The 21,357-nt window shown below is 46.2% G+C and overlaps 1 protein-coding gene across 1 annotated transcript in view; it reads right to left on the bottom strand.

The window, feature by feature from the left end:
* The window catches only part of dlc (deltaC), a 32,058-nt gene that overhangs the window by 2,247 nt on the left and 8,454 nt on the right, over positions 1–21,357 (bottom strand). Inside the window, exons 7-9 of the mRNA XM_059951014.1 lie at positions 1,417–1,633; positions 635–1,316; positions 140–257 (exon numbers count right to left, since the gene is read on the bottom strand). Coding sequence (XP_059806997.1) covers positions 140–257; positions 635–1,316; positions 1,417–1,633 — 1,017 coding nt within the window. The remainder of the gene's footprint in view (positions 1–139; positions 258–634; positions 1,317–1,416; positions 1,634–21,357) is intronic.

Below are 21,357 nucleotides of genomic sequence, written 5' to 3'. Positions count from 1 at the left end.
CCAACCTTTCTAACCTGGCATTCTGCCCCTTCTTTTCCACTCCCGATGGTCTCAGCCCAAACCGTCTTCTGTCACATGACCCGCTGAGTTCTGCCAGCATTTTGCGTGGCCTGCTGCAGCCCCAGAAGCCAAGACTCACCTCAGTCGCAAATATGCACGGCTCAACCCTCTCCGGAATGATGTACTTTGCATGGTACAATCCCTCCTTCTGAAACAAGCCCAGTGGCTTGGAAATTGACAGACATTCAGATTTCATACTGCAAGGCAAGATGGTATAGAGCAATGTTAGACTTCCAGCAATTACTGAGGCAGAAAACCTCCCAACCTCCTACAAGAAAATCTATTCAACTATTTATTTTGAGGTAATAGGCCCTTCCAGCCCTTTGAGCCCAGCAATTTAACACTGGCCCACTCACAGGACAATTTACACTGAGCTATTGTCAATTAACCTACTAACTGGTACATCTTTGGAATTTGGGAGGAAACCAGACTACCTGGAGGAAACCCACATACTTATGGGAGGATTCCTTACAGACGACGTCGGAATTGAACTCCAAACTCCGAAGCCCCAAGCTGTAATGGCATTGTGCTAACCGCTATGCTACCAAGGCAGGCAGTTAAGTTCAGTACTCACTTCTCAATATTCTTTTTCAAAGGCTGGTCCTCCTTCAGGTCACCAGATAGATTATAATCCAGTGCGTGAAGTTTCTGTTTACAGTTAAATTTATCAGTCAGACAATCCGTGCTCAGCGCAGCGTCCTTGTTGGAAACTTTGAACTGTCCTGTGGAGATAATGAAGGCTTCCTTCTCCTTCTGATAATCGGACAGGTTGTTGATCGTCTCCAGGTCATTCCGCACAGCTCTCCGGTCACTCCGGTTTCTCTGCCAGTGCTTCAGAATCACCACGGCGGCAAACACAACCAGTGTCAGAGTCACAAAGCCCAAGGCAAAAGAGGTGACGAGGGCAATGGGGAAGGGGCTGCCCGTACCAGTGGGGGTGGTGGGTGTCACGTGGAACTCGCAGTTCGGCCCCATAAATCCGACCGGGCATTTGCAGATGTGGCCGGTGTAGTGAGTGTAGCAAATACCGTTGTTCCTGCAAGGGCTGCTGACGCAGGAGTCCTTGCGAATGGTGCAGTCGGTCCCAGCGTAGCCCAGGGTGCAGCTGCAGTTGTAGGAATTGATCCCGTCGATGCAAGTGCCGCCATTCGCACACGGATTCTTGGCGCAGTCGTCCTTGTTGATCTCGCAGTTGGTGCCGATGAATCCAGCCCGGCAACGGCAGATGTAGCTCTGACCGAAAACGTAGCAGACTCCTTCGGAAAGAAAGGAAAGGTTAGTGCAATCATGCACGCCATTGGGCGGGTGTGGGAACGGGAAGACTTCAGGGGGGCATGGACATATGCCAAGGCTTACCGTTTACGCAGGGGTTGTCGGTGCAGCGGCCAATCTTCTTCTCGCAGTTGGAGCCAGTGAACCCAGCAGGGCATTGGCAGCTATAACCTCTGTGTTGTTCCTCAGTGCAGGACCCCCCATTAAAGCAGGGCGCGTCAGCGCAGGTCATTGCGCTGATCTCACAGTTCTTGCCGTAGAATCCTTGGGGGCACGTGCATGTATAATTGTCCTCCAGATCCTGTAAGATTACCAAGAAATGAGAGCGAATTACTTCAAAGTTCAAAGTACGCACAGTGTATGTCACCATATACTATCTGAGATTTATTTCCTTGAAGGCATCTACAGGAAATTTATTTATTTATTGAGATACAGTATGGAATAGGCTCTCCGAGCCATGCCGCCCAGTTTAGCCCTAACCTGATCATGGAACAATTTACAATGACCAATTAACGTACCAATTGGTACGTTGCTGGACTGTGGGAGGAAACCAGAGCACTGGGAGGAAACCCACGCAGTCATGGGGAGAACGTACAAACTGCTTACAGATAGCAGCGGCTGAAATTGAACCCGGGTCACTGGTACTGTAAAGTGCTGTGCTATGGTGTAATAGAATTTATGAAAATCAAAACATAACAAAGACTGAAAAGCATCCAATTTGCAAAAGAGGAGACAATGTGTGAATAATAAATAAAGTAAATAAATACTGAGAACATGAATTGTAGAGTCCTTGAAAGTGAGTCCACAGGTTGTTGAATCAGATCAGAGTTGGGGTGAGTGAAGTTATCCACAATGGTTCAGGAGCCTGATGTGTTGAATCAGTTCAGTGTTGAGGTGAGTGAAGTTATCCACACTGGTTCAGGAGCCTGATGTGTGGAATCAGTTCAGTGTTGGTGTGAATGAAGTTATCCACACTGGTTCAGGAGCCTGATGTGTTGAATCAGTTCAGTGTTGGGGTGAGTGAAGTTATCCACACTGGTTCAGGAGCCTGATGTGTGGAATCAGTTCAGTGTTGGTGTGAATGAAGTTATCCACACTGGTTCAGGAGCCTGATATTTTTCAGGTAATAAAATGTTCTTTATACTTGTATATATTTTATGCTTTTTGCTCTTTATGAGTAATACTTAAACTATGCATTTCCAAATGCAACAGGGAGTTCAGTGGTTGTGAAGGCAAGTGAATTAATTCAGAATCAGAACCAACTTTAATACCACTGGCACGTCGTGAAATTTGTTAACCTTGCAGCAGCAGTCCAATGCGATACATGATAAATGTAGAAAAAAAAGAAATACAGTAAATACATATATATATTAAATAGTTAAAGTAGTGCAAAAACAGAAATGAAAAAAGTGGTGAGGTAGTGTTCATGGGTTCAATGTCCAGTTAGAAATCAGGTGGCGGAGGGGAAGAAGCTGTTCCTGAATCATTGAGTGTGTGTCTTCAGGCTCCTGTACCTCCTCCCTGATGGCGGAGGGGAAGAAGCTGTTCCTGAATCGTTGAGTGTGTGTCTTCAGGCTCCTGTACCTCCTCCCTGATGACAGAGGGGAAGAAGCTGTTCCTGAATCATTGAGTGTGTGTCTTCAGGCTCCTGTACCTCCTCCCTGATGGCAGAGGGGAAGAAGCTGTTCCTGAATCGTTGAGTGTGTGTCTTCAGGCTCCTGTACCTCCTCCCTGATGACAGAGGGGAAGAAGCTGTTCCTGAATCATTGAGTGTGTGTCTTCAGGCTCCTGTCCCTCCTCCCTGATAGCGGAGGGGAAGAAGCTGTTCCTGAATCGTTGAGTGTGTGTCTTCAGGCTCCTGTACCTCCTCCCTGATGACAGAGGGGAAGAAGCTGTTCCTGAATCGTTGAGTGTGTGTCTTCAGGCTCCTGTACCTCCTCCCTGATGACAGAGGGGAAGAAGCTGTTCCTGAATCATTGAGTGTGTGTCTTCAGGCTTCTGTACCTCCTCCCTGATGGCGGAGGGGAAGAAGCTGTTCCTGAATCGTTGAGTGTGTGTCTTCAGGCTCCTGTACCTCCTCCCTGATGACAGAGGGGAAGAAGCTGTTCCTGAATCATTGAGTGTGTGTCTTCAGGCTTCTGTACCTCCTCCCTGATGGCGGAGGGGAAGAAGCTGTTCCTGAATCGTTGAGTGTGTGTCTTCAGGCTTCTGTACCTCCTCCCTGATGGTAGCAATGAGAAGAGAGATGTTCTGGGTGATGGGAAGTCCTTCTGATGGAACCACCTTTTTGAGGCTTTGCTCCTTGAAGATGTCCTGGATACTATGAAGGCTAGTGCCCATGATGGAGCTGGCTAAACTCCAGTATTAAAAAAACATGGAGTAGAGGTGACTGCGATGGCACATCATGACGCTAATGTGCTCAGAACAATGCTGCCTGGAGTTAGAAGGAGGCTGGCTCACACAAGTGCTCTCTTGGCACGGGCACTGTATGGGGAGGTGCTGAATCCCTCACCCCACCCCCCCCCCCCACCCGAGTAGAACCACCAATCCAAGACAGCCAGTTTCTCAGCAGCCGACACGAGAGCAAAGTTTCCACAGGGCAAGGTTTACAGGAAGAAAAACAATCACAAACAAAGAAGGGAGATTGCTAACTCAGAGATATCACTGCAAGGTGGAGAGACTGGAGTAGAGAGGATGAGAAATGACCAGATGATTGAAATATAATCATATACACACTGAGAGAAAACAGATCCAAATCTTTGATTCACTCCAAATCAAATCGTGCCCTTAATCACTGCACAGATTACAAGGCCATTTAACCTGCAGTAGAAACATACCATAATTTACCTCAGATCATTATTAGATCCAGTTGTAATTAACTTTCCAGACTTGAACAGATCACATTTGTCAATCAGGGCTCCATAATTCATGATCTAGCTATCTTTGGGCTCTTAACTCTTCAGTACCAAACCCAAGATTTTTATCCGGATTTGTACCAGGAACCCAACCTTGTTATGATATGTTTATTTAGTAACAGGATGTGGGCGTCATTTCCAGTTGGTCTTGAGACAGTGACGGTGAACTTTTGTCCACCCTGGGGTCTGGTGGGATTCGGACCCAATAACATCGAAGGAGTAGCATTATATTCAGATATCAGATGGGCGTTCACAAGTTCCTCATTCCTACAGAGCGAAGCAGTCTCAGAAGCCACTGAAAAAACCTTTTGGGTCTTTACATCGTGACTTACTGATGGTAAACCCTAGCTGTGGAGAACTGGTGGTGGAAGGGGAACCAGTCGCAGGCACCATCAACTTCTCCAGTATCAACATGGTCTGCGTTTACAGCACCAACAGAACAGAACACTGGGGTTCAGTTCCTGCCACTGCCCCTATTCTCTCCATGACTGCGTGGGTTTCCTCCAGGTGCTCTGGTTTCCTCCCACATACCAAATACGTACTGGCTTAGCAAGGGTTAGTAAGCTGGTGGCATGCTGCGTTAGCGTCTTTGGGCTGTGTTGGTCATCGGACACAAATGCCACATTTCACAGGATGTTTCAATGCACATGTGACAAATAAAGATAATTTTTCATCTTTACCAGTGCAAATTATGTTGTGACCCTAACCCTAGCCTGAGCCTTGTAAACAATGGAAAGGTTCTGGGAGAGGTTCATACATGGCCTGGGATGAAGCACTTCCTCAAGGTCGCAGACTGTCAAAAGCACATTCCTCAAACAGGCGGCATCCATCATTAAGGACCCCATCACTCTCTTCTCATTGTTACCATCAGGAAGGAGGTACAGAAGCCTGAAGACACACACTCAGCGATTCAGGAACAGCTTCTTCCCCTCTGCCATCTGATTTCTGAATGGACATTGAACCTATGAACACTACCTCACTATTTTTCTCCCTTCTCTTTCAGCACTACCTATATGATTTAATTTTCTTTTTTAAAGTGTACTTCTTATTGTAATTTGCAGTTTTTATTATTGCAATGTACTGCTGCTGCAAAACAACAAATTTCACGGCATATGACAAGTGATATTAAACCTGATTCTGGCTCGAAACAGGACTCACGGTTAATCTTCCATTTTAGCCTCACTCTGCGCCCTCCACCCCAAATCTTTCATCCCTTCGTCTGCCAATCATTGGCTAGAATATGCTCGTAAACTTGGCTGCACAAAACTTGTAGGTGGAGAATTCAAAAGCTTCACAAAGATGAAGCTTTTCTCCTCACCATAGTTCTCAATAGCCAGCAGCTGATTCTGTGAACTTGTTTTTAGAAAATCCTGCAGAGATGCAGGTAATCTATTGATTTCATGCAAACTTTGTGAGCTTCAATGGTATCACCGTGTTCTGTAGCTCCCGGTCCAGTTAACTTTTGCCATACCACACACCTACTATCCCACGAATCAGTTCTGCATTGATAATACCACTGAACTGAGAGATGGGTTAGACCTCCCTTAATGCAGATGACCATTCAGTGACACAAATGGTACTTGTCTTTGTCAGTTCAAGCTTGAACATTGCCCAGACTACTCCAAGGAGGCACAGGAGCAGTTGAGGAAACTTAACACATTAACACAAGAGATTCTGCAATGATGCTTGGACATCAAGAGCAACACGTACAAGATGCTGGAGGAACTTAGTAGGTCGGGTAGCATCTATGTAGAGGAATAATGGGTTGACGTTCTGAGCCAGGACTGGAAAGAAAATGTGTTCCTCTCCACTTCGCTGATTCCAGCTTCTTTCCCTTCTTTTCAGTCCTGGTGAAGGGTCTCAGCCCAAAACTGTTTATTCCTCTCCACAGACCTGCTGAGTTCCTCCAGCATTTTATATCAGTGAAGATCATTGGGCCGAGCAGCTGAAAAATGGCTGACAACAGGACGCTATGCTAAGCAGCCACTTCAGTCACCAAATCCGTCTCAGATCCGTAACCGGGTACACAATCCACTGTTCAATCACCCTGCACTCACTCTTCTCCTACCGTTCAGTCAAGCCTGGATCCAAATCATTACTCTCCTCTTGGCGTTTTCTTCTTGAGCCTGCTTTCCCCAAGGAACGCTGTTCTTGCTGAAACCCGCACTGACTGCATCAATCATGCTGTTCTGGTTTCCATCATACCAGAGGCAATCACATTAGTCAGAAAGAACCTTTCCTCAAACCCAGCTTGGCAGTCTGAGCTTCACTAGTATTATCTCCCTGCGATACATTGCCATTTCACTGCTGAACACACAGTAGATATTCAGTCAATTATCTTCTCCAGTTTTCAGTACAGATACCAACGCCCAAACCTTATGCAAGAGCAGACTAGGAATGCCATTCGGAGTAATTGTCTCCATACAATAGCCGTAGAGTTATCCTGATCTGGTCATTATATAGAGTTACAGAGTGCTGCATCACAATAAAAGGCCCTTCAGCCCATCTAGTCCATGCCAAATCATTTAAACTCCCAGAATGTCTGCACATTCCTTTTTTTTTTGTTATTCCCTAATCTGTAAAGGTTAAATAAAACTTTAGGTGCTTTTTTTTCCATTACCTCTACCTTCTGAATTTCCCTTTAAACTTCCCCTATTCTCTACATGCCTCTGTCCTTCAGAAGTATGATCTCTCTGTATCCAAGATAGGTTTGCCTTCCTACCCTCGTGTTTCTTGAAATCCAAGAGCTGGCATCCTTATCCTTTTTTTAATCTCTTTATGGGAACTTTGGCTCCAAGTATCTTCCCTCAGAACTTCTTGGAATGAGCTTCATGAACCGTCTTGAGGATGTCACCCTTGGTAGTGCGCTGGCAGGTGCCATCTTCCCCTCTCGACTGATTGTAATTCCTATGGAGATCATTACTTTGGGCTGTACTTAACAGGGGCATTTACCCCCTTGCACACTGCAATTACCCCCTGGGATCCTGATCTTAGTCTGCAATTGACCTACTGTATTTAGCCGACAACGTCTGAGACTCAAGACCATTAATGAACTGCCATTTTACCTGGGAATTATGGTCAACCTGGGAGTTTTGCATCACACACCAGGCTTGCACCTTGTAGGTGCTAGAAAGACCTGGGTAATCAGAGGGTGGGTTACTCATTATAGGATACCCCCAGCCTCTGACCTGCTCTTGAGGCCTTTGGGCTGGTTCAACTAAGCCCCTTAGTGATAGGGGCCTCCATTTCCCTTTCACTGGGTGGAAGCATACAAAATCGGAGATGTAGCTAGGGTAAATGCAAGCAGGCTTCTTCTGCTGAAGATGGATGAAACTACAACTGGAGGCCATAGGTTGAGGGGAACTTCTTCACTCGGAGGGTGGGGAGAGTGTAGAATAAGCTGCCAGCTGAAGTGGTGGGTGCAGGTTTGCCACAAATTTGGATAAGTGGTGGGGTCCAGGCAGAATAATAGTCTGGTATGGACAAAGTAGGCCCAAGAGCCTGTTTCCCTGCTGTAGTGTCCTTAGATGCTATGAGCTGTGGACAGCCCCTACGTGTCGCAATGCATTCCTGCACCGGGATAGGTAATTGTTTGTCTATTCAGATACAGTGCCTGGGGGTCAGACACAGGCAATCACTCACTCATGCTTCATCTCTGGAACTGAGCCACGGCAAAGATGCTGTTTAAACCAGGTGGTTATGACAGGACACAAACTGGACACTGCCAAACATGTTCTTGCTGACAATACCTTCTCGCAGATCGCTGGTGTGCACCCTAATTGGATGGGGACAAGTCAGACTGGATTTGCTCTGCTTTCTTTATCTGGTTGACAGAACATATCTGGGCAATGTTCCAGGTTTTCAGGTAGATGCTGGCAAAGGAACTACAGTGGTTTGACTAGTTCTGGAGGACAAGACAAGCTGCTAAATTTGATCTATAATCCTTGCACTATCACATGAAGGCGCAGAGAAGACTCGTCAGGATGCTGCCTGGATGTCGTATGAGGATAGGTTGAGCGAGCTAGGGATTTTCTCTTAGGAGCAAAGGAGGATAAGAGTTGTACAAGATGAGAAGAGGCATAGATGGAGTGGACAGTCGGAGACTTTTCTCCCCAGGGTGGAGGGAGTGTCAGAGGCTATTTTTCCTTTACACAGAGAGCGGTTGGTGAGCCGCTAGGGGGTGGTGGCAAAGGTGAAGGTTAACAGACTCTCAGATAATGATAGAAAATTGGAGTCCCATGAGGGTTAGTTAGAAGGTCAGCACAATCAGATGTCCTGTTCTATGTCCTTGAGTCACATACAGGTCAGGATGGCAGACCTTCTTCCCCCAGAACATTAGTAATATAGAATCGACGGATTTATGGTACACCTGCACTCACTGCTGGGTCCTAAAGGAGGGAATGGGTGTTGACCTTCCTGTTGCATTTATCCAGAATGGGGAGTAACTCCACTCAGGGTAGATGCCTGCCCTGTGGATGGGGTACCAGCAAACGAGTTCCTCGTTGCAGGATACTCTCTGACCAGAGTTTTCAGTTGAGTCTCTGGCCAACGGTGTGTTGATGGCAGGGGACTCACTGATGCTCCTGTCATTCAATATAAAATGGTTAGACTTCCTGCTGTTGGATATGGTCAAATAATCTCTGAACATTTACTTGCAATGTTCATTGACAGTTCCTTAAGGTCCACAAAGCTGGGGGTGGTAGGTGGGATAAGCTCCCTATGATGTGTCTCTGAAAACCAGGCCCAGCTCCTGACCTTCATGTGTAGTTTAGTTACAAAGCCCAGCTGAACCATTTCTATTGACAGGCGAAAAGGGCAAAGGTGGGTTACTGGCGCCTTAAAACCAGTCGCTCCGGGCAGATGGAGCTCATCAGACGGCCCATCTCGAAGAAGGAAAACTCTGGTCTCCAACCTCCATTGCCATGTGGCCACAACCACCCACAGGGACAGCTTCCAGAGTAAACCACAGGAAAAATCCAACAAACTGCACAGTAGAGAGCTGCTCCGAAGATTAGTTATTTGGGGAAAGAAATAAAGAAACTCCATGGAGCATGTGGGGATCTGCCGATATCCAGGCACTCTTTCTTTCTTTCTTTCTTTCTTTTTTCTATAGGGATGTTGGGGGGAGGGGGGAAGGGTATATATATATATTTTTATACATATTTTCTTTTTCTTTCTGTAATTATTTGAAAACTCAATAAAAAAAGTTTTTTAAAAATGAGTAGAGAGCCCAGCTCAGCAGATCACGGAAAACAGCCTCCCCCCAAACCCCTGCGGCCTCAGCACGACCCACTCCAGACACTCTCTCTCGATTCTCCCCAATCCCACTGCGCGGAAGATATGAAAACCGAAAGCATGTACCACCAGGCTCAGGAGCAGCTTCTGTGCCACCGGGTACACGAGTCCACAGACCCCTTGTTTAATGGCATTAGTCCATGGCATAAAAATGGTTGGGAACCACTGCCCGGGTAGGAAGGCCATAATGAGTCCTCTTGACCTCACAATCCACCTCATTATGGCCTTCCTACCCGCACTGCACTTTCACGAGACTGTAACACTTTATTCTGCACTCTGTTATAGCTTTCTCTTGTTTTCCTTCGATGCACTGCTGGAAGGAATTGATCTGCATGGACAATTTGCAAGACGAGTACTTTACTGCAGGTGTGGCAATAATAACCCACCTTCTCACTGTTCGCAATGCCATCCAGCCACTGACTGGCCCTTCAGCCTATCCCAATTAGCAGGAAATTGATGAGCGGCACCTATTCTATACCCTGGCCACTGAGGTCTACTACCTCAGGTACACTAGGCTCCAGATCAGGAGGAGGAGAGACGGGAGTTTGATGGGATGGACAGCATTATTGAAACAGGAACAGAGAGCATCGAGAGGAAATTGCGTCACTGCCGGAGTCAGAGGAAGGTGGCTGTGGTTACTGGAGGTCAATTGTTCCATTAACCAAAACGAGAAGGTCGGGGCTGCACCCTGCAGCCTGCTATCTTCAGCTGCTTCACCCATGGCCTTCTGTCTTTCCTGAAGGTCAGAGGTGGGAATATTAATCGATGACTGCAGAACGTTCAATTCCGTTTGCAATTCAACGTCCAAAGCACGTACTGTATATGTCATCATTTCTCAGTAAGTTAACCCGCCCCCTGCCAGCCTGCAGTAAGGTGGGTACCATTCAGGCAATTGGGCTGACAGTGGCAAGAATCCTTACTTCACCCCATGCCTTTAAACAAGTCCTCTACTGTCGACTGCCTGGGCATCTATGCCGATCAGAAATTTACCAGGACCAATCACATCAATACTGCAGCTAAACTGAAGCTGGGTATCCTGAGACTAATGACACCCAGACTTTACCATCACAAACATGCCATATTTATTTTATGATTCAGCGCAGGGTAGGGGCTTCCGGCCCTTTGAATCATGCCAGCCAAAACCTGTCCATGCCCGACCGAGTAACACCCTGTGCCATCCAACAGTGGTGGGATCCTTTGTTCACCCCAAATGAGATCCGAACTGGTCCTGCTCCTGACCTGCTATCCTTAACTCAGCTCCTTAAGGCTATTGTGGCCGGGGGATGTGGTGGGAATAAGCTCCCACCGCCCATTACGTGCCTAAAATGGGGAACGACTCAAGTAACCCCTGACAACCAGGTCCATCTCCCAGCCTTCATGTGTGGCTTAGATACCAAGCCTGTCAGAATTGTTTCTACTGACAGGAGAACAGGCAAAGGCAGGTCACTAACACCTTAAAATCAGTCACTCTAGGAAGATGGGGCTCGTCAGCCACGTGTTTGGCGGCTCATCGAGGAGAAGGAAAACTGATCTCAAACCTCTGTTGACTTGTGGCTATACCCACTCGTGGAGTAAGATTCAGGACTAAGCTCCGAGGAAAAATCTGGAGCTGGAGTCCCTAAGGCAGTCCTCTGTTGAGTTGAACGCTGACTGGCAACTCCTGCGATGCCGCTGGTGCCAAACTGCATCGGTCTCTGCCAATCCTTAGGGCCCCTCAGCTGTACCGAGGGGGAGCCTGCCGCATGGGCAATAACTTGCTCTCCATACCTTTACTTCCTTGGCTTGTGTATCATGTGAGTGGGACATATCACCCATAGTCAACCCCAAACAATGAAGGGATTCGGTTCATGTCAGTACTAAGATCTGCTCATCTTTCAGGCCAAACTAAGATCTTCTATCTGACCTAGGAACTTGAATCCATTCACTTCCCAAACCCATTCACCAGTTGGTCTTCTTCTTGCCCACATTCCAAGCCCCTGTACCACGACACTCAACTGAACCTGCACTAGAATCTTAGCCGTTAAACGTGTCTGATTCCTGATGAACTAATTCTTTATGAGAATAACAATTATCACTTAATCTTCTAGCAGATCCCAGTTACGAACTGTGCCTGATTGCACTTTATTAACTGATTATGCACTAGAACTTTAACAATTAACTAATTCTCCACCACGTCCCAATTATCAGATCCAGAATTTACGCTTTGATTGCTAAATGGCCATTTCTAAATCAATCATCAACTTATTGTACACCACAACACCAACTGTTAACTAATCCAGTAGCTAATCCTGTCATTAATGTCTCCAGAGAACAAGGCTAATCTTGTAACTCAGCCCGACGTTTAACTGATCTGCTGACGCTATCCCGACCAGTGATTTGCGGTCAATAATTCATCCTGAACCAGGACAGAGATTTAGACCTAACAGGCTCTTCCGGCCTGACGGGCCTACATCGCCCAGTTACATCCATGTGACCAATTAACCTACTAACCCACGTGCCTTTGGGATGTGGAGGAAGAAACTAGTCCCGGGGAGAACATACAAACTCCTTCCAGACCACGGCGGGATATGAACCCAGGTCACTGGTGCTGTAACTGGGTTATGCTACCATGCTACCCTGTACTTGTGAACCAGTCGTTAACCAATCCCCAGGCAGGACACACGCACAGAGTGATGGGAGCGGTACATCGACAGGAGAGAGTCAATGTTGACTCTCATGAACCCCCTGCCCATCAGGTCCAAGTTAGGAAGATAGGTGAGGAAACCTCCTTTCAACATCACCACCATTGTCCCTCAGACAATGAAACCATGTTCCTCCAGGTTGGGCCACACTCGGAAGAAGTACTGAAAGACAGCTTCAACTTCCATCAGCAGGAGTGACTTGGTAGCAACCTGGCTGAGCGATGAAGGACATCATTGTCAAGTGTGGCAGGAAGAGGATGAATCAACCTGATAGAACAACATCTGACTTCATCCTTGCCGGTCTACCGATGGAAAATCCGGCAGATCCAGCAGGACCATGAAGTCCCATCATCATTCCGAGGAATCTCTCCATTACGTTCTCCAGCACGGTTATGGAGACCAATGAGCTGACTCACAACAATAAGCATTCAACAAGACTCTCTGATCCATAGTCCATATCTGTAACCTCACATCCCTCACGCTACCATTATAGCATCCATCACCCAGGGTCACGCTCTCTTCTCACTGCTGCCATCTGGAAAGAGATACAGGAGCCTCAGGACCCACACCCCCAGGTTCAGGAACAGTTATTGCCCCTCAGCCGGCAGAAGGGGTAACTTCACTCAAGTTCACCGGGCTCATCACCAACGAGAGAAAATTTGCAGATGCTGGAAATCCAAGCAACACGCACAAAATACTGGGGATTTGTTCATTGCGCCACTTTGGAGGTGACCTAGATGGGATACGTGGCTTTACCACTCCCACCCGAGATTAGTCTCGTCACGGTAAAAAAGAGAAGGCCACGGACGAACATTTCTTTATCAAGAACCTGACTTTTAAGGCTGAAACATTACAGTGTATCACAAAGAGCAAAGGAGCAAGAACTGAGCTGTGCGCAATCCCACAGGAACCAATGTTCCCGTTTGCTTCCTGCCTCTGGCAGAAACACTATTTCATAAACACAGGAGATTCTGTGAATGCAGAGCAACAAACACACAAAATGCTGCAGGAATTCAGCAGCATCCGTGGGAATGAATCAAGAGCTGACGTTCTGGGACGAGACCCTTCTTCAGGACTGGAAAGAAAAGGGGAAGTGGCCGGAATGAAAAGGTGGGGGGGGAGGGGAAGGAGGCTCCATTCACTCCAATGCCCAGCCCAGATCGTTGTCCTGTTTGCCTGAACGTTGAACTCTAATCATTAAATGACCTTGTCCGTGATGTACATCATTTACTGATCGTGTAAGCTAGTCCCAATCACAGTGTTGCTCTGTAGCCCGCTCTGCAGTCGCCTAATCCTCTGCCCACACTGAAATGCTGTGAATGCCTAAAAGGTCAGCAGGCCTCTGTGGAAAGAGAAACGTTTAAGGATCCAACCCCAGGGCCTTTCATCAGGACTGGGAAGGAGTGAAAAAGAAAGAGAGGTACCAGAGCCCCTGGACAAAACCCCTGTGGTGACGGGAGAATGTACCAGCTCCTTACAAAGAGCAAGGGAATTGCTGGCATTGTACCAGTTTCTGTGGACATATTCCGTATACCTCCCTTTCCAGCATTTCAAAGGGATTATTCCCTCCACACTCCCTGCTCCCCACCTGACTCTCTCCCTGTCCCAGCACTCCTGTCCTTACACCTCTTCCCTTCCCATTAACCAGCTCTGCATTTAGACCCTGTTCATTAACTGACCCGAGAACGGGGCATTGTTCATTAACTGACCTCGATCACTAACTCAGCCAGAGAGGAGAAGCCCTGTCTATCCTCTTTCCTGTAAACCACCAGGTTCAGGAACACTTCGTACCCCTCTACCATAAAGCTCTTGAACCAGAGAGTCAGGAACGTTCACGCTGTGACCCTGTTAATCCGACGAAAGGAGACCAATCCTGACATTACGCGCCAGACCTAGTGACCCAGTGGCTGGTAAAAGGATAAACCCTCGGCCCACTGGAAATCATGAAAATCATTAGCCACAACAGCGAAGGCTTCAGCCATAGTAAAGCAGAAATCCTGGCTAACTTAAAACCGGACACCTTGTGCATACAAGAAACTGACATGCTGAACAACCAACCCTATATGCCAGGATTGCACTTGGCTACTGACACCCCTAGCCAAACTTATGGAAGCGCAATCTTTGTTAAAGATAAATCTATAGTAATGAGCACAGCAAACATCCAAGCTGGCTCAATGGAACTTCTAAAAATTGAAACAAAACACATAAATATCATCTCGGTCTACAAACCCCTTAACGAACCATTCATGTGGCCACCTAACCTAGATCTCCAGGATGTATCTCATTATTGGTGACTTTAATCATCATAGTACCAACTGGGGATATGAAGCTGACGACGCAAATGGAGAAGTTGTATCATGGGCTATAAACAACAGCCTTGAGCTACTATACAAGTCAAAGCATACCTCTACCTTCACAAGCAGCAGATGGAGAAAATGATACAACCCAGACCTTGCCTTTGTTACCTCGGCAAGCTCTTCACACGAACAGTCCTCCAACATACACCCAAATCCCAACACCGGCCAGCCCAGGTAGAATCCCTTCCAGTCCTGAGACCTGCACCATCAAAGTACCTACCAAGATTGAACCTGAGAAAAGCGAATTGGACATCTTTCACAGAATCCCTTGATCAACTTATCCATACCATACCACCAGAACCTGATCATTTGTCTGACTAATCTGGAAATTAGCACAGCAGAACATACCTAGAGGCTGCAGAATCAAATATATTCAGGGATTGACTAGTGATAGCAAGCAAAGTTAGGCTGAGTATGTCAACTTATACGACCAAGACGTAATTGAAAAGGGAGAGTCAGTTCTGTCCCTACTGAGCCAAGAGAGCATTGGCAGGAACTGATAGAAAAAACAGACATGACCAAGAACAGTAAGAAGGCATGGGCAACTGTTCAGAAACTCAACTCAGACAAGAGACCACCACAGAGAATTTCTGCCGTAACGCCCAATCAGGTTGCCCACCGAGCTAATACTAAATGATTGACCAAATAACAAGGAAGGGAGGCAAAAGAAAAAGCAACATCAGGAGATGGAGTCAGCTCTCTCAAACGGGAATAACAACTTCCCACCTCTCACCCTAGAAGAATTAAAGGATGAGGTATCACAGCTAAAATCCAACAAAGCTTCTGGCATAGATGGGATTCTTAATGAATTCCTTAAGCATCTTGGACCTAAAGCCCTCCACTGGCTTCTGTCTCTTTAAGATCTTTAAAAACACCTAACAGTGGAGAAGAGCCAAAGTTGTTGCTCTCCTAAAACCCAATAAAGACGCCAACATTCCTAAACTTTGCAGACCAATTTCCTTGCTGGACACCCTCTATAAACTCTACGAGAGACTCATACTGAAAAAAATAGTCGAAGATCTTCTAACACCAGACCAAGCCGGGTTCAGGCCAGGCCACTCTTGCTGCGGTCAAGTCCTGAACTGAATCCAGTGTATTGAGGATGGCTTTGAAATGCGACAAATTACAGGGGCAGTATTCGTTGATTTAACAGCAGCTACGACACTGAGTCAGACAGGCCTTCTACTGAAATCATCTAAAATGTTAAAGAACAAAACCACAGTCAAAGTAATAAGAAGCCTCCTAGAAAATTGCAAATTTTATATAGAAATGATGGAATTAAGAGTAGGTGGCATCCACAAAAGAACGGACTGCCACAGGGATCAGTCCTGGTACCTCTACTATTTAATGTTTACACAAACGACCAACCAACCTTTCCTAACACACGCAGCTTTATCTATGCAGATGACCTATGCATAGCAACACAAGCTAACTCCTTCCAAGAAGTTGAATTACGACTTAAAGCAGTCCTCGAAGCAATGAAGCAGTATTATGAAAAATGGTCTCTGAACCCAAATCCATCAAAAGCTCAACTGTGTGCATTCCACCCGAGGAATCGAGAAGCAGCTCGGAAACTCAAGATCTTCTGTTGTGGGAAGGAGCTCGAACACCATCCGACTCCAACTTACCTGGACGTGACACTGGATAGGACGCTCCCATTTGCCACCCACATCCAAAAACTCTGAGGGAAATTTGGCTCTCACAATTCTCTCTTGAAAAAATTAGCTGGCACGAAATGGGCAGCTAATGCTCACACAATTAGATCAACTGCCCTAGCGCTCTGAGATGCACCTGCAGAATACTGTGCACCTGTGTGGGGCAGATCAGCCCACGCGAAGAAAATAGACCTGTTGCTTAACAAAGCCTGCCGAATAATCACGGGCACACTGCGCCCCACACCCACTAACATCTTTACAGACTTGCAGGCATTCCTCCCCCAGAGATCCGAAGACACGCTACAAAAAAAATTGAGAAAGGTAAACAGAACTCGGATCCACGGCACCCACTACATCATCGTGTGCCAATTCCCAACTGCCTAAAATCGAGGAAAAGCTTTGCTACAGTGGAGGAACTACCACAGGGAACATCCCCCCGAACATACAGGATTGACCTCTGGCAACAAACAGAAGCCAGAACCCCACCAGACAATACAGTGCAAGACCCGGAAATGTTGCCAGACCCCGGGAGCACTGCTTGACAGACGGAGGTGGTGCGCTCTCAACAGAGCGAGAGATGGGAGACAATATGGGGTTTAAAGACCAGCGAATCCTGTGAGTGTGGCAAAAGGGTGCAGAACATTGAACACACTCTGCGCAACTGCCCACTCTCACCTGATTTAGCTGACACTGACCTGCTCAACATTAACCAAACAACACTAGAGTGGCTGTCTGGTGTGACAAGCTATGAATGAACCAGAGGGGATAACTTCACTCGTCCCATCACTGAAACGTTCTCACAACCTGTGGACTCACTTTCAAGGACTCTTCATCTCATGGTCTTGATATTTGTTGCTTATTTATTATAATTATTTTGTTTTCTGTTTCGTGTATTTGAACAGCTTGTTGTCTTTAGCTCATTTTGTCTCACCATGGGTACGATCTTTCATTGATTCTATAGTCTTTCTTGTATCTACTGTGAATGCTCAGAAGAAAATGAATATCAGGGTTGTAGATGGTGACATTTATTTATTTTGATATTAAATTTACTTTGAACTTTGAGCATTTTTTGATTTACACCTTGTTCGTTCGATGGACAGATACGGCTCTTGGTGGTGAACGTGGAAAGAAGATTTTACACAGCAGGTGTTCAGTGTCCGGAGCGCGGGGAACGTAGTGGAGGCAGAGTCAACAGGGAGTTGGGTAAGTATCTAAAAGGAAGAAGATGGTAGGACTCTCAGCCAGAATTAGCTCTTACACTGAGCCAGGAGGTACTCAATGAACTGAATGGCCTGTAGCTATCGTGATTCAATAATTCTGAACTTTACTGAAGTCCTTAACACATTCTGCTCAAACTCAGAGATAGCTAACACATAAACATATATCTAATCATGAGGCTTCGACAGAGTGACTTTTTCCCAGGGCAGATCAAAGTTCAAAGTAAAACTTATTATCAAAGTAGTATATTAATTATTTTGCAGACATAGTTAATAAATCCATAATAGAATAATAACCAATGAAAGACCGCACCAACTTGGGCATTCACAAACTGTGCAAATACAAAAAGCAAGAAATAATAATAATAAATATATAAACCAGAGGACGTCATTTTAAGATGAATGCATGGGGGGGGGGAAGTTTCTTAAGGTTGTTATAAGCGGGGGTAGTAATGGAAATAAGCTCCCACTACTTTTGAAGCACTCCCAAAGGCCATGGCAAAGTTCTATGTAATCCTCAGATTGTTAAATCTTTCCATTTTGTGCGCAATAATTCTTCCCGCCCCGAAATAGTTTGCTCTTTTCATCCTGAATTCAGTACCAGGGCACATTCTGTGCCCAGAATGAGCTCACAGCTCCAGACTTGATTTCTACCTTGCACCAAACCTGCTGCCACCCAGCATCTGAAGCAAGAGTGGAACGATTGGTGGTGCCCGACAGCTGGTTTGAGTCAGAGTAGAACGGCCAGCAATCACTGATCGAGGCTCAATTCCCATCGTTATAAATACGTACACTCTCCCCATGATGGCGTGGGTTTCCTCCAGATGCCCAGGCTTCCTACCACAATCCAAAGCTTAGAGTAGGGCTAGAGAGCTGCGGCCGTGCACGAGAGGCATGAGTGACCCCACCACAATCCTCCAGTTGTGTTGGTTGTTGAAACAACACGTTACACTGTACGTTTCAATGTACATGTGGCAAATAGAGCTAATCTCGACTTCTGCACACTCTCGCGGGGACCCAACCTGGAACAGACTCATCTCAGGACTCATTGTCACTCCACCCGTTATTACACCAGCCAGCCAATATTTTTAACTGACCTGCCAACCACATAGCTCATACAATGCCTCACCCAAGATAGTTCTTAAACAGAAAGTCAGCCAGTCAGCATCCAGCATCCATATTAGTGTACATAGCTCACACAATGCTTTACCCAATATCTTTCTTAAGCTCTATTTGACTTAAGATCACTAACGCATACAGTATCCTAAGTGTGATCCTTGTCCCAAGATACATAGGTATATGACACACAGTCCTCATTTCACCCTCTACTTTCCCCTAGATCTGTACTTACCAAAGAAAGTTCAACTTTCCAAGACTCAGTCTGTGATGATTTACCCAGTAACGTAGAGAATAGTGAAAATGAGTTACAGCACTGGCTATAAAATTGAGGTTCGATTCCCAACGCTCCCTGTAAGGAGTTTGTACGTTCTCCACGTTTCCTCCCATAGTCCAAAGACTTACGACGTACGGCTAGTAAGTTGTGGGCATGCTACGTTGAGACTGGAAGCCCAGCACAATCCTCAATGATTTGATTTGACTCAAGTGACACATTTCACTCGACGTTTCAATGTACATGTAACAACAAAAGCTAATACTTTCTAGTTCAGCATTACGACGTATCATCGGATGGTAAAGGAAGAAAAACATTGACTGCCCAGGAACATCAGTTGTCACCTTGACAGCCAAGATCAAACATGCCATTGGAAAGAATATCAGCTTATCAGCACAGGATCGCGGCAAACGTGAACCATACACGGCACCCCTGAACTCCCAGTGAGTAACATCCCCATCAACGTAACACAACACCCTAACAGTGCTTCAACAGGGCTGGCAGGGAGATTTAAGAGCATGGGGACAGAAAGCCTAGTCAAAGAAAGAAGGCAAGTGTAGGTTTTAAAGAGCTTCTGAAAGAGTTGAGGAGAAACAGGAGGTGGGGGGGGGGGTACATTTTCAGAGTTTGAGGCATACCAGGAAAAGCCAATTCCGAGTCACAGGTGAACTGACCTTAGAAAACTCCTTCCATACGTTTTAAAGATGTTTTTCAAGATGGTAATATGCATGGTATTCAATAATGATTCCTTTTGTTTAATTAAAGTGTAGGGTGAAAGTTCGATTAAATGAAGGAATGTGGACTCAGTGGCCACTTTATTAGGTACACCTGTACACTTGCTGTTGGCAGTGACCCAATGCATAGAAGCACGCAGACAAGGTCAAGAGGTTCAGTTGTTGTCCAGACCAAACATCAGAATGGGGAAGAAATGTGCTCTAAGTGACTTTGACCGTCAAATGATTGTTGGTGGTTTGAGTCTCTCAGAAACCATTGACCTAGGATTTTCATGCAGAACAGAGTTTGGTGCAAGAAACAAAAAAACAGAGGAGAATGGCCAGACTGGTTCAAGCTGACAGGAAGGTGACAGTAGCTCAACTAACCACACGTTACATCAGTGGTGTGCAGAAGAGCATCTCTGAATGCACAACATGTCGAACCTTGAAGTGGATGGGCTGCAGCAGCAGAAGACTATGGACATACATTCAGAGGCCACTTTATTAGGTACAGGAGCTACGCAATAACGTGGCCACTGAGGTACGAAGAGCAGTACGCGGGGAAAGCAGCTTACGGACAGTTCTGGGGAATGGAACACTCCAAGACCTGTTCTCACAAATCTGAGCTTCAGATGATCAGTATATTGTGCTTTATTTTATAATTTACAGAGCGGGAAAAAAAATTAAATTTCAAAACAGAGTAAAAGGGTCCGGCAATTTCTTTGGCAAAAGCATCCCATGCTGCATTACTGAGTTGGGAAGAACAGAAGATTCAGCCTCGGGTCAAAGCTGAATTAAGCCCAAGCCAAAATTCATTCCGTCTCTGACTTTTCCAACTCCGCCATGGACGGTCCCAAGCTCGGCTGTGAAAGGAGAAGGGTTGGGCGGGGAGTTAGTATTCCCTCTCTTTTCACACTACATAGTTCTTTCTTTCACAAATACTTTGTATTGTAATTTATAGTTTTCATTGGGCAGTATTGCAAAGTACTGCCGTCGCAAAAACAAGAGCTGATTCCTCCCATTCTGCACTTTTGGATCCCAGATCGTAATTCAACCATCTTTGGCATCAAGTGCTTTCAGACAGTAAGGACCCAAGTTTGGGAAGTCCCTCTACCCTGTTGCTGTTCAAGGTATGCAAACCGTTTTCAGCCCAGCTTTCAGAATCAGACTCAAAATTCAGAATCAGGATTAATATCTCTGACATACGTAGTGAAATTTGCTGTTTTGTGGCAACTGTACAGAGCAAGACATAAAAAACTACTTTAGATTACAATAAAAATATAAAAATAAAGAAATAAGTAGTGTGCAAGGAGAGGGGAAAGTAGTGAAGTAATGTTCACAGGTTCAATGTCCATTCAGAAATCTAATGGTGGAGGGGAAGAAGCTGTTCCTAATATGTTGAGTTTGTACGTTCAGGCTCCTGTACCTCCTCTTTGGTGGTTGCAATGGGACGAGGGTGTGTCCCACGTGATGGGGGTCCTAAATCATAGAGGCTGCCTTTCTGAGACATTGCTCCACAAAGGCAGGTAACCAAGTGGGTTCCAGGGATGGTGGAGATGAGACATTTGAAACTTCGCTGAGCGTCAGCTTCCGCAGCGCAGGCGGGTTCCACGCCGCACGGAGTCGGCGATACCCTCCCGCGGCATAGAGTGAAGGAGCAACAGAGGGTAGTCCAAAATCTGAGCTGTAGCGGAGGGGACTCGCGCAAAGCCATGAGCGGAAGTCACAGACATGCGACTCGTAGCCTTCTGCAAGTCGTCCGCTTCAGCCCGAGAAATGCCAGGGAGAGGGAAATTACAGGC

This window comes from Hypanus sabinus, chromosome 26 (assembly GCF_030144855.1).
Source record: "Hypanus sabinus isolate sHypSab1 chromosome 26, sHypSab1.hap1, whole genome shotgun sequence".
NCBI lineage: Eukaryota > Metazoa > Chordata > Chondrichthyes > Myliobatiformes > Dasyatidae > Hypanus > Hypanus sabinus.
Note: the sequence above shows the minus strand (reverse complement) of the source record. Positions and strands in the feature narration are given on the sequence as shown.